Raw genomic sequence first — 12,386 nt, forward strand, 5'->3', positions numbered from 1 at the left:
GTGGCCGTGCCGGTTGAGATCGCCAATTTCTTGGACAGAAACCAAGTTGTCCCACTTTGCTTCTGACCCACCACACCATTACAATTAAGGCATCCTAGGTTATCTTACATCTCCGCCACTCCTACATTGGCTGCGACCAACGGTTGACCGGCGTCGTTGGCGACACAATATCTGACGACGCCTCCAGGCCCTCTGTACCCATAGTCGAAACCGCCGGGGACGGGGCACGATCGCTCACTGATATTCTATCCACTTCAACCGTACGCGAGGCCGGCGACGAGCCCGTGCCGAAGGGAGACACTCGCTCTGAACCCCCGTTGTGTCCGTTCGGGGCCCCACAAGGTAGGTATTCCCCGACAGCTCGTAGTAGATGGGGTCAGGCTGTTCGACTGGCCCACTCACGTTGCTCGCGTCTGTCCTCTGCCTGGATGACGACTCCCCATGGAGCTGGTAGATCTGCGGCACGTCGCCATCCAGCTCAGGTTCCAAGGGATGCTTGATCGGTAACCCACTGGGCACGTGCGAATTGTGCACCGGCCCCTTCAACACGCTCTCGTCGGGCTCGGGCTCCGATGCCGCGAACGAGTCCTTCTTGCGCTGCCGCCGCCTGCAAAAGACGATGATGGCGGCTATAACCAGCAGGGCCACCACAGCACCGATCACAATACCGGCAATGGCACCGCCGCCGAGGGATGATTTTGAGTGACCCGGCCCTGATCCCGACCTAGATCCGGAATCAGGATCGATGCCGTCTGAGGAATCCTTGCTCGTGATCGTGACGATGTTCTCTTTGGCACCCTCGGACCAAGTGCATGAAGAGACGTTGAATACGCCGCGCTCATAATCGGCGGAAAGATAACTATTGGTGATCAGCGTATACGGCACTTGGGGCCAACAGTCCCAACCTCAAGCCTGAACCGATGTTGAATAGAAAGAGCGGTAACTCACGCTTCCTGGAGGAACGTCCGGCCCAGCGTGTATTGCGTCGAGTTGGCAGCGCGCTTCAATGGGAAGTAATAGCTGGTATTCTGCACCAGCGGATACCCGGCTTTGAGGTCAAACGCGGCGTATGGTAGCACAATCCTCACAGTGTCTCCGCCGGAGGTCACATCGGACAAGCGAAAGGTCACCTGCGCATCAGAGTCTAGCAGTTGCGTATGGTGCGACTCGTTCACGAGGTACATGCCGCTGGCATCATCCAGTGTCAAGCCGAAGGCTTTCTCGAAGGCGTCGCACGCGCTCTTCGGCAGCCACAGATTCGGATCCGTCGAGTCTATGAAGATGTTGATGGGCTCTGACAAGAGGGTGTCGGAGGACGATCCGCCGCTGTAGCTCACAGCCTGAAGGACGACCACGAGATCACGCGTCAGGTCACGGGCCATGGTGAAGGACACCGAGTTCTCCGTGAAGCGCGATGTGTCATAGCCCGAGAAGATCAGCTGACCATATACCTGCTTCAAGCCTATCCCAGGTGATTGAATCTTGCGATTAGCAATCCCGAAACGCCGGAGAGGGCTTCATGTTCATGTCTGCTTACGGTAATGAGCGCCAGCTGTATAACTCCAGCTCAAGCTCGGGATATGCCCCTGATCTTTAAGCGTGTTGAGGAAAGAGGGGGCTGACTGATTGCCCAAGGATGTGAAGTTGACCGGCTGGCCATTAAGCCCGAAGATCCCCCTTGAGTGGCACCGAGTCAGTCATGCCTGCTTCAGGCATAGAAGAAGGCCGTCTCTGAGCCTTCTCAACTTACATATAGAAGGGGTTTGCCGTCGCAAAGCCAGCGACAGTCTGGTTTTTCAAAATCGGGCCTGTCAGGCCTACTCCCATGTTGTCCAGGCCGAACTGCGCTGGCTGAGAGTAACCCAAGTTCGCCTCGAGGCCGACTTTGCCGTCGTTGATATCATATTGGCCTGCATCTATCCACGTCGATGAATCTTTGGGGTTAAACAAGATGCCTCTGGATACCGCACAATCGGGTGGCACGGCTGCGAATACTTGCGATGAACAGCCAACATCTTTCAGAACGACCATAGACTGCGGCGACGCCGTGGACACTAGCACCCTGATATCCTGCTCAGGGGTGCCTATTCGCACGTGGAAGGTACTCCAAGGCCCATCATTGCCTTCGCTATTGTCGCATCAGCATTGGAGCTCTTACACAGATGGGGGAAATAGTATTCACAAGTATTGACTGGGCCCAACTATCAATGGCTGGGGTAAGATATTGTCTCTGGATATGTGTTGGCGACCTGTATCGGCTATACTGGCTCCACCAAGGGCCAAGGATCCTGAAGCCCAGGAGAGCACAACGGATATGCTAAGCCGCGCATGGAACAACATGTCGAAATATTTGCGAACGGCAAGATTTGCAATCGAACACGGAAGACAGACATGAGGAAGACAACGTCAACTGCCTATCCCGATGGGCATCTTTGGAGAGCGTAAAGCGACAACGACAGGCCGATAGGCATGGAGGAGCCTCCAGCGTGGATGGGGTGATCGGCAGTCTTGGCTACCGGGCCACCCTTTTTACTCCATTTCGTCTCCATTTCGGATCGTGTCAATTTGATTAGCTCAACCGTGGTCCCAATTCAGGTTTTTCCAGCAGTTGCCAATCCCATTGCGACGTTGTTGCTTATCACGTCATGGACGACTGTTCAGCCCCTGCAACGCTCGTTCTCTCGGGTTCTTATTACCGCCCAGCCCAATCAGGCCGGCGAAGTGTTGCCCATACTACGGGATCCCTGCCCCTTAGCGCATCCTCGTTGGCCGAAAACTCGGCTAGTTGCCAGATGCTGTAGCTCGCTTCCTTTTTGGGACTCTTGGAGTGCGGCATGACGGCATTCCCACGCAGGAACAAAATCTCCGCGCACGCAAATTGCCTGCAACCCCGAGGGCCTTCGCTTAACGGCCAGATGTGACCGCCAATATCGTTCGGTTGGCGGCATGCCATGCCATGTCAACAGCGCGTCAGCCTGCCAGCACAGCGGAGGTTGGAAGGATGAGCATATTGAATGCCATTCTTAATTCTTGCTCCTCTTCCAGCTTCGGTCATCTCTACTTTGCTATCCCATCTTCAACTTTCGTTATTGTGCATCGTTGGGTCACGCTCGTTTCGTTGCCATTGGATAGTATAAGCAACTAGATCATACCAGACCTCGTACATACCGCAACTACGCCTATCATGTCCGCCTCGAGACTATCGACCCTCGCAGCGGGTTTACTCGTGCTGGGCGCGGACGCTTCATATGGTAAGTGAAGCACAACAATCTCAGATCTCAAAGTAGGTGCATCCATTAACATGACGAAGGCATCCATCCCCAACAGCCATCCCCGGCGTTCCGTAACGTGACAGAGGCGGAACAGCACTCAACAACTCTCTCAACGACTGCATCGAATGCATTTACAGCACACAAGACCGGCAAAGGCTACAGTGTTGCACCACTATCGTCTGAGAGCACCCTGGCGACGACACTGACTTCGTACTGCACGAACACCACAATCAGCACCGTCATTAAGACCAGTACCAAGTCAACCACATCACACGTCAATGTCACGGTGCCTATTTATAGCACCGTTCCCACCACCAAGAAGACCACCATCCCTATCACCATCACTGAGACACCGACATGTACGACCACGACTCCCCCTCCTATTATCACTCACAATTCTTGTGACCAGAGTTGCAGCATGTAAGTCGCCAATGCAGACTCGCTGCATCAAGCTGCCTGAACACTAATACTGGTCATAGGTCCGCCGGCACGGTGAACTTGTTCTTCTGGCCCACTAACAATGACTTCACATACCCCCTACTCATGTCGATACGGCGCTGAGTTACACATTGTATGTTTCCCCCTTACTTATGCCGAACAAGTGTTCTCTCATTAGTATACGCTACTAACACTCGTAATCTACTAGCACATCCCCCGTCGGTGTACATGCTGATACCCACAATCTATGGTACCAACACTGTCGATGGCGCTATTGTGCAGCCTACGGCCACCAGCACCATATGGGCATTCGACCTGAGCGAGGTCTCGACCATCGTGGGTGGCACGGAGACGAAGCAACTTTCACTGAGCGATCTTGGCACCGATTGTCCGCAGTCCGCCGAGCAGTCCGCCATCGCGACCATGACGGACTCCCGCTGCGATCCCATCCTCGCGGCGCCCGACAAGATCCGGGCCTGGGCCAGTCCCTGCGCCGCCTGCCAGCGCTTCGGCCTCTTCGATCCCCCTTACGCCATCCCCACCGTCACCGGGGTCTCGTCCCAACTACGGTGGCGCAGCCGCCACCGCCGCCTCCGGCACCTACCACGGAGACTGCGGCGCCCGCCCCGCCGCCCACCACGGAGGCGCCTGCCCCGACTACTGCCGCGCCCGCTCCGAGCATCAGCTCGGTCATCACCACAGGCCCGGCTGGCGTGATTGCAGTTTACTACGAGAATGGCAGGGCTGTGGCGACCTCGACTCTGGCCCCTCCCCCGGCGCCGCCGAGCACCGCACCTGCGGCTCCCACCACCACGGACGCCGGCCAGCCCCCCCGCCCTATCCTCAGCTACCGCCACTGGCGGCGGCGGCGAGTCGCCATCCGCGCCTGTCACTTCGCCCGCTGCATCGACTAGTGCTACGGACGGCGACGTTACTCCTACACCGGTTGTGACGGCCGCGTCCGCCCAGATGGGCTCCGGTACTTTTGGTCTGGTTGTCACCGGATTACTCATGTCACTGTTCTTGGTGGGTTGGGCATGAGACAAATGACTATATGCGGTATACACGCAAGGCACAGGTTCAATGTGTTGAATTCAATTCTGATAATGATGGATGATGATTATGAAAGTTGTGTAATACCATTAGTTTATATATAAGAATATTATGAGCAAACTATACGCCCTGATATGCAATTTATCCTTGCTCTTGCTGGCCGAAGCAGCGTGACCTCGTCACCGTGACATCAACCCGTGTATCTGACAGTCAAGGGTAAAGAGCAGTCAGTTATGGATATAAAATATATAGAGGAAGCTGTATAACAATATATGTATACGTTATGCACAGAAAAAGACCAATAATAAGAGCACCTATCCTTTAGCCCCACCTATGTCTATCCAACAGGGGGTAAACAGTCTTATGAGCCATGCCAATCGCCACTGCTATCAGCAAACACTAGAAAGAAAGGGAAATACTAACCAGATGGAAGTCCACCAAGAACAAAAGGAAAAGAACTGTAACAACAGAGAAGCCACTGACAAGCCAGCCTTTCGGTTCACACGCCAATTCGCAGCAACCAAAGCATTGAAGCAGATACCCCCTTTATTTCTTGATATCGGTCAGGACGACGTAGAAGCCAATGGGGCAAGTGCCGAGGATGCCGTTATCGAAACGGAGGTGAGTGTCAGACGAGCACAGGCTGCCGCTGACCTTAACGCTGGTCAAGTTGGCCGGCAAGTCGCAAGGTGCGCTGTTGATGATATAGCTGTTGCCGGGCGTCATGGTGACTGGGGGGCTGGGCGGGTTGGGGCCGAGTTCCGGCTGGTGCGCGTAGGTGCTTTCGCCCGCGACGCCGCCGACGCCGATGGCATAGCCCGTGAAGTTGAAGTGGCCAGGGCCGTCAAAGAGGAAATCGAGCGACGAGGCGAGCGGCGTCGGCAGAGACAGGCGGGGGTGGTTCTTGTGGTGTTCGCCATTGCCATGGTGGAGCTTGAAGTGGTCGTGATCGTAATCGCCCAACAGCTTTGACTTCTTGGCCAAGGCCCTCTGAGACAACGAAGCGGTGGGGTTTTCAGGCAAGTCGAAGACCAGGTTGCACACCTTGTTCTTGGTGTCCTTCACCGGCAGGTCCAGGTTGAAAATGGTGCACTGGTCGCCCGGGGTGATCTCGGCCGTGTTGCTTGCCGCGTACTTCTTGTTGGGCTCCTTGGCCGAGATCTGCAGCAGCAGCGAGGGCGAGACGGTATCCTTGGGGTCCGTGGGGAGGTACCCGTTAGGCTGGGCATCGTTCTTGGGGCACTGGACTCGCTTCTCGAGTGTGGGCACCGCCAGGGCAGTGGCGGCGAAGTAAGCGGCGAGGATAGCAGTGGTCTTCATCTTGGTGATTTGTGTTAGATGGAAAAGTCTTGGCGAGAGAGAGGCTTTGTGGTCGCAAAACGAGTGTGATGTGCTTAGCGGATGTGCGAAAGTGATGCTGGATGCTGTGGCTGTTGTGGGGAGTAGAGTGATGATCCAGTCATGTTGATATTGGGAGACTCCCAATGATATTTATATTATACGAAGTGCCTCTCTGGGGGTGCTACCCACGAGAATGAACTCCGTGATGATGCTGGCAAGACCGTTGTGGTTGTGCAGCGGCTTCCCGACGTCCGTTAAGGTTCTGTCACCCAAGAAAGCATCCCGACTCTGTGTTCGGGGCTGCATTAGACGTTTTCGTCCCATCCGTTTCCAACTCAATTCGGAGTTCATTAGCCCGTAGGATCGATCACGGAAAAGTGCGGGCTTACCTCCAGGGATGTTCTAGAGCGTCCACCGATCTTAAGACTGTGCGTGAGGGAGGCCGCAGGATCCCAAGGATCAAGAAACTTCCAATGTCTGCTGTCATTCCGATGTTCATCGCCGAGATATGTTAGTTGCCCCCGTTTCAAAATGCTGCTTACCTCATCCATCGCAGGGTTTAGTTCATGTGGCTGCATTCTCGGGACATTTTGTCAAATCATCACCATCACACCACCATTGGGATCACTGCTTGCCTCATTCGCGGTTGGGAATGCGCCAATCAATCTAACCGTTTTCAACTCTGGCGACTCACCATCGCTCCACTCAACGGCTGCGAAGCCGGCCCCCTTCATGACACGCTGCCAGTGTTTCCCGTTGACCAGTGCATGTTCGCCCGTCCTCAAAGAGCCACCACCCCTCCAATAGGCCCACCATCATGTCCAGCCAGAACATATTCTCTGCGTGACCTTAGCAAGCTGCGTCGTAGTGAGTTGCGTCTCGCGGAAGGCCTCCAGGGCATTAGTGATCGTGAGACGAGCGGACTCGTCCATCATCGTGGTGGGCGGCACGGTTCTAGGGGTGTTTATATCGATAATGCCCGGGTCGCCACGCGACACAGGCAACTTTTTATCGTCTTCATCATCACCTGCTACTTAACCGCCAACACCCAGGCCCAATTGCCCGTCCACGTAGGCAGTCATGGCCTGGATATTGGGGAAGAAGAGGATGCTGGTCAGATCAATGGTGAGCCCCAGCACGGTGCGGATGTCGTTGAGAACCTCGGTGGCCATGAGTAAGTCGACGGTAAGGTCATCGAGCGTCGTTTCCCCAGTGAGCTGGCTCAGGGGTCTGTTGGTGACGTTGATCCGATTTTGGAGTAGCTCAGGGCATTTGGTGGCGCCGGCCGACTTCTTGGGACTGGCTGACTTCTTCTAAACATGAGTGTCCTCAATCACAGCGATGGAAGGAATTTTCTCGGCTTCCTGAAGCATTTCAGAAGACGATGTCGCCGCCGTCTAGGTCTTGTTCACGCTCTTTAGCATGCGCGCCATCAGGGTCCGCGGCATGCGGGCGAACCGGAAACCGAACGCCGCCATGGCCATCTTGCCCGTCTTCGCACCAAACAAATACGCGTCTGCCGGGGCGTCGACGTGCTGACCGTACTCTGCATATGTTGCTTCACCACTCCTTATACTAAGCCTTGTATCACATAACGTTGTATGATCGACTCCAGCGTGATACTGTATACGGCGAGATTTTGGCTGGCTGAGGGGAAGCTATACGTCAGAATATAGACCTTGGAGGTACCAGGAGCGAAGGCATCGTTTCCGGCACAGGACTTTGCCGCGCGTGATGTTATCATCTTCGGCCTAGAAGAGGGATACAGGATCAGTATCCATGCGAGGAAAGCCCATATGCCAAGAGTTTTTGGCCAATCGGTACCTATATTACCCTCCATTGTGGCCATTGATATTCACAACATACTCTTTCACGCCCGAGTTCTTACGTTTAATAAACGCCTCTACCTTATATTTTACTATATAACTCACTGCTTTCAGCATTGTGAGCGCTATCGCATAAACGGAGTGAAAGAAATGGCAACAAGGATTAAAGAAGTGACAAACATGCTGCTTTGTTTGTGCCAATCCCATGTTATGCATATAAGGCCTGACTTCACGTCATTACAAAAACCTTCACATGAATTGCGATATCGCACCAGACAACAAAACTAAGCCTGGAAAGGAAATACAGATACGAGCACATATCGACCACAATGGAAGGTCAAGCAGAAAAGACGTTTTGGGCTGAAGTTGCTGATGCGGTTGAGGACATCACTAACATGGCAGACAATGCAACAGAGCTCATGACAGCTGAGTTCGATCGGCTCAACAAGCAAAACAGAAAACTGCAACGAAGTGTTCAGGTTCAGGAACCAGAGAGACACCCCGAAGGTCCACAAGCACAGAGTTCCGACATAGTCCGGCTGGAGGACGAAAACCAAAAGCTTCGTGAAAGGCTTAGGTATTTGAAGAATCGCGTTGATGAAGAAGAAACACTACGTATGGACACTGTACCAAGAATGACGCCCTTTTTTCCAGATTGGGCAGCAAAAGTAAGTTCCAGAGTATCTTCAGGAGTAGGTTTCGATGCTAACAATAATGACTAGGGTCTCCGGCAATGGCTGGGCGATGTAAATATATGGTTCTATAACCATATCGAGCCGGTCCTGGTTGACCCAGTTCAGCTTCGCGAGGCTCTTGAGATCGAAAGAGCTGAGCCTGAACGCGGCTCGATTCTCAGGGACGCCCTTGATAAGGATATCGGTCTCAGACTTGCAGCTCAGATTGTTCATTCCGAGTACGAGGTCATTCAGGCCTGTCTCCTTCGCTGGCTTACGCCTGCCATCTTTCATCAAGGTTATAGTGACAGTTTCCCCTTGATCAAGGCCTTGGATGAATCGGTAGAGGCGATGCAAACTGATGAATATTTCAATCCTATTACATTGTCGCAATGGAAACTGCATTCCTACTATGCCCTGATCCACACTCCCTCCTATGAGGACAACCGCAAGATCTTCATCGACAAGACATCGTCCGCATTCGCGAAAGGCATAGGGATGTTCTCACTCAAGGGCCACAACTGGGATGAGTTCGTCGGCTCCATTCGGGACAGGATCATAAAGCCCGGTTTGGAGCTGCAAGAGAATTTGAAGATGGCCACGGCCCAATACAACCTTTCCTTTTTCGATCTTAGCCCCTCAGACGCCAACAAAGGGAAGCAAAACCCACAGCTGGAATCTATGAAGATGGACCTTGAGTGGGAAGAATATCAAGACTCCACAGACAACTTGCGAATACTCCCAAATACATTCGACACAAGCGGGCCTAGATTGCCCCAACTACTTGCAGCTGTCACACCTCATCTCTCTTCAAGATCCGTAAGCCTTAGTGAGCGCCGCTTGAGAGCTCCCAAGGTACTTGAAAAGCAGAGACGCCTGGTAGCATGGAGAGACAGTTACAATGGATATGTCTTTGGGCAAAATATAAGAGAGAAAAGAGCAGGGAACGACAAGATCCCCATATTATTCGCAAGCCGGAGAGACGGTCTCCTTCTGTACCCAGATGGCAAATAACCAACCCAAAGAGTGGAAGCTGGAGGCCGTAACAGCGCTGGCGGTTTGTTTACGGTCCTGTACACCCGTTCAGAGCGAAGTGTAGGCAAATATGTCAAATCTTAGCTAGTAAATCTATTCTGTCGTTTCCCTCAGGCTCGCACCACAAGCAATCTAAACTTTTAATTCCAGTCAAAAACTCAGGACAGACATTCTCGGGTCCTTGCTGCAGAGCCTCGCGCGTTCTCTATCCAAGTAATCGCCGTCGTTGGTGCTATAAGACACCCATTGCATCTTGCGCGTATCATATCAATCCTCTCTAACCATAACTCCAGGACCTTAGACGTACTCGGAAGATACTGTGTCATAGCGAACATTGTTGTGGATCAGAGTGTACTCTGTCGTTGCCGATCTGTCTGTGGAGGTTTTGGTCGGTTAGTTTGGTAGCCTTTGGCTGGGTTGGGATGCGGTACTTACAAACGGCCTCGATCTCGCAGCTAAGTACGTAATAATCGAAACCATCTCGTCCGCGTTGAACCGGGAGCTGCTCGGTAGGTATGAGGCTGAGATCTGCCACCACGTGGCACAGGATCTTCACGTTGTCGTTGCGTGCAAGTGGTGCCTCAGTGGACGTATTGTCGGAATCGACGGTCAGAAAGATCCTCTGCGGTCGACCGAAAGCAACTCGGGAAGTCTGGCGGAAATGGTGTGTATGGGGTCTGTCCTCAGCCACTCGGTCTCCCTGATGTAGAATCAGATGTGCGTCAGTATTTTAGTGTCATATCGGTGTACACATCCTTTATGAAATCAACGCATACATATCGGATAAACCATTTCATGGTATCAACACGCCAGCATCCGTCCAGCCCGTCCCACGATCGCTTGTTTGCAAGCTCGCGATGCTTCACTGCATCGTAAACAACGGAGAACTCGGTTCCGTAATGCTCTGTTCAAGGTTAGCTAGTGAATCATTTCGTGGGATATCCAGTTTTGCGCAGTTGTCGCATGGACAACCCTTGTAGCTTACTACGTTAGTGTTAGCACATGATCAACATCAAATATAAAAACAGAGTTCATACCTTCGGGCTGCTCTGTCGACAACCCTCAGGACAGTATGTTTCTCCGGCGCCGCATTTGCCATTCCTCTCATCACTGCACCGTAGACGACAGCCATGAGTGAGTCTTTCGAGAAACGAACTGGGATTTCCATGTCGTCCTCGACCTCCTTCTTGAGCCGCTCTCGCAGGTAGCCAGAGGCACCGAAGCCTCCGACAAGAATGACAGAAGTGATAGGAACATTGGCGGTCCTGATCTGGTTCTTGACCAGAGCAATGGTTCTAAGGATGTACGGCTCGAACATGGTGAAGGTATCAGCGGCTCGCAAAGTGAAACTACCGTTTCTCAGGCCAGCCGCCTGGTTGTCCTTCATCCCAGGAACGGCAACTGTCGAACGGCCGTTCGGCAGAAATGAATGATCGAACGCACGTTTTGCCTGCTCAGCTAGTAAGTCGGTATGTTCCATGATAGGCTTTAGCCCAGTACCCCTTACAATTTCTTCAAAATTAGTACGAGCGCGTCCCAAAACCTCGTTGTTGAAACCCTCCTCGTTCCCTAGTGTAACTTGAAGATAATCGGCAAAGGCTTTGTCAATGAATGCAGAGCCACAGAAGTCTCCCGCGCCTGCAGTGGCTTCTCTGACTTGAAGCATAGGATGGAGAGCGGTGATGGTGTAGGTAATAGTGTCGACAGTGCCTGACAAGCTGTGGTTAGTCAGGTTCGACTGAATATCAATATGCGCGTTCACGGAATTCGCAACCATACCTCCACCGGCATCCAGGAGTATGAAAGACTGCCCAACCTCCAATGTATCTTCCTTTGACATTGTGTGCAGAGCATAGGTTGCAGCCGCCTCTGGCTCTGAAATCATCGTGACACCACCAAGCCGACCAAGTGGACGCGAATTCTCGAAGGCTTGCTGTGTCCTTCTCTTGGCAAGGTCCTCCCACACTATTTGAACGTCAGTTTGGATACGCAAATATTATAACGAGTATTAAGGTCAATATATGGATGGAGAGAAAACCCCAAGTCTTCTTCTGGCTGATTGGATGTATGTAGATTAGGAATTGGGATAGTGTGATACTCACCCGCAGGCACCGTCAGCACAAACTGTATCGCCGACCGTTTGGTAAAGATCTCTATCTGGTTAGATCCAAGAGTTTTCTCAATCCAGGTCATGATGTATTGACCAAGACCAGAGAGGTAATCTGTCACTAAACGATCCGCATCCTGATGGGCTAACATGGTCTGGATATTGTCTGGTCTGCTGTCGGAATTCTGCAAACCCCTATTGTTGTTAGTAAGAACCTTGACACGAAACAAGTTTCAACGACTTACAACTTGAACCAGTGCATTATCTCGTCTGGGTGGACGGTATTTGAGATCTGGAACCCCCATTCGAACCCACGACGCTCTGGGAAATAGCGAATAGTGGTAGGCACTTGTGGTTGGTCATTATCGCCACTGTTTGATGGCCAGCTGTTGCATGGGATTATTTGATTTGGGCGGTTTGTCATGCTATAGGCCACTGCAGAATAGGTAGTTCCGAAGTCAATGGCGATGACCAGAGTTCGGTCATCATCAGACGATTGATCATCAACGCCTAAAGACATGTTGGCTTGATACTCTCGCAACTTAGCTCTCTTCAGTATCAGAGGAGAAATTGGTATGATGGGAATTGCTGTACAGAAGGAATATGGTACACCAAATAATTAATTCTCTTCGCTTGGGGA

The 12,386-nt window shown here is 52.5% G+C and overlaps 7 protein-coding genes across 7 annotated transcripts; 3 read left to right on the top strand and 4 right to left on the bottom strand.

The window, feature by feature from the left end:
- Nucleotides 1-121: 121 nt before the first annotated feature.
- Nucleotides 122-2,549, bottom strand: PG998_008060 (uncharacterized protein; the record flags this gene model as incomplete). Its single annotated transcript, XM_066874876.1, has 6 exons — nt 122-304; nt 340-859; nt 949-1,462; nt 1,538-1,677; nt 1,751-2,128; nt 2,452-2,549. 6 exons carry the CDS (start codon nt 2,547-2,549, stop codon nt 122-124), a joined length of 1,833 nt encoding a protein of 610 aa, XP_066730821.1.
- Nucleotides 2,550-3,938: 1,389 nt separating this feature from the next.
- On the top strand, nt 3,939-4,427 carry PG998_008061 (uncharacterized protein; the record flags this gene model as incomplete). The annotated part of the gene is made up of 1 exon (XM_066874877.1): nt 3,939-4,427. One exon carries the CDS (start codon nt 3,939-3,941, stop codon nt 4,425-4,427), a length of 489 nt encoding a protein of 162 aa, XP_066730822.1.
- An 18-nt stretch (nt 4,428-4,445) lies between these two features.
- Nucleotides 4,446-4,751, top strand: PG998_008062 (uncharacterized protein; the record flags this gene model as incomplete). The annotated part of the gene is made up of 1 exon (XM_066874878.1): nt 4,446-4,751. The coding sequence occupies one exon, from the start codon at nt 4,446-4,448 to the stop codon at nt 4,749-4,751; it is 306 nt and encodes a 101-aa protein (XP_066730823.1).
- Nucleotides 4,752-5,309: 558 nt separating this feature from the next.
- Nucleotides 5,310-6,083, bottom strand: PG998_008063 (uncharacterized protein; the record flags this gene model as incomplete). Its single annotated transcript, XM_066874879.1, has 1 exon — nt 5,310-6,083. The coding sequence occupies one exon, from the start codon at nt 6,081-6,083 to the stop codon at nt 5,310-5,312; it is 774 nt and encodes a 257-aa protein (XP_066730824.1).
- A 1,055-nt stretch (nt 6,084-7,138) lies between these two features.
- On the bottom strand, nt 7,139-8,047 carry PG998_008064 (uncharacterized protein; the record flags this gene model as incomplete). The annotated part of the gene is made up of 4 exons (XM_066874880.1): nt 7,139-7,417; nt 7,517-7,679; nt 7,794-7,855; nt 8,036-8,047. 4 exons carry the CDS (start codon nt 8,045-8,047, stop codon nt 7,139-7,141), a joined length of 516 nt encoding a protein of 171 aa, XP_066730825.1.
- A 212-nt stretch (nt 8,048-8,259) lies between these two features.
- On the top strand, nt 8,260-9,618 carry PG998_008065 (uncharacterized protein; the record flags this gene model as incomplete). The annotated part of the gene is made up of 2 exons (XM_066874881.1): nt 8,260-8,598; nt 8,653-9,618. 2 exons carry the CDS (start codon nt 8,260-8,262, stop codon nt 9,616-9,618), a joined length of 1,305 nt encoding a protein of 434 aa, XP_066730826.1.
- A 330-nt stretch (nt 9,619-9,948) lies between these two features.
- PG998_008066 (Hsp70-like protein) lies at nt 9,949-12,266 on the bottom strand (the record flags this gene model as incomplete). Its single annotated transcript, XM_066874882.1, has 7 exons — nt 9,949-10,013; nt 10,075-10,339; nt 10,416-10,543; nt 10,612-10,619; nt 10,677-11,604; nt 11,742-11,941; nt 11,992-12,266. Coding segments are annotated over 7 exons (1,869 nt in total), but the record flags the coding sequence as incomplete, so codon positions are not given.
- Between the last annotated feature and the right edge of the window lie 120 nt (nt 12,267-12,386).

This window comes from Apiospora kogelbergensis, assembly GCF_038363985.1.
Source record: "Apiospora kogelbergensis strain CBS 113332 chromosome Unknown utg000005l_segment0_segment0, whole genome shotgun sequence".
NCBI lineage: Eukaryota > Fungi > Ascomycota > Sordariomycetes > Amphisphaeriales > Apiosporaceae > Apiospora > Apiospora kogelbergensis.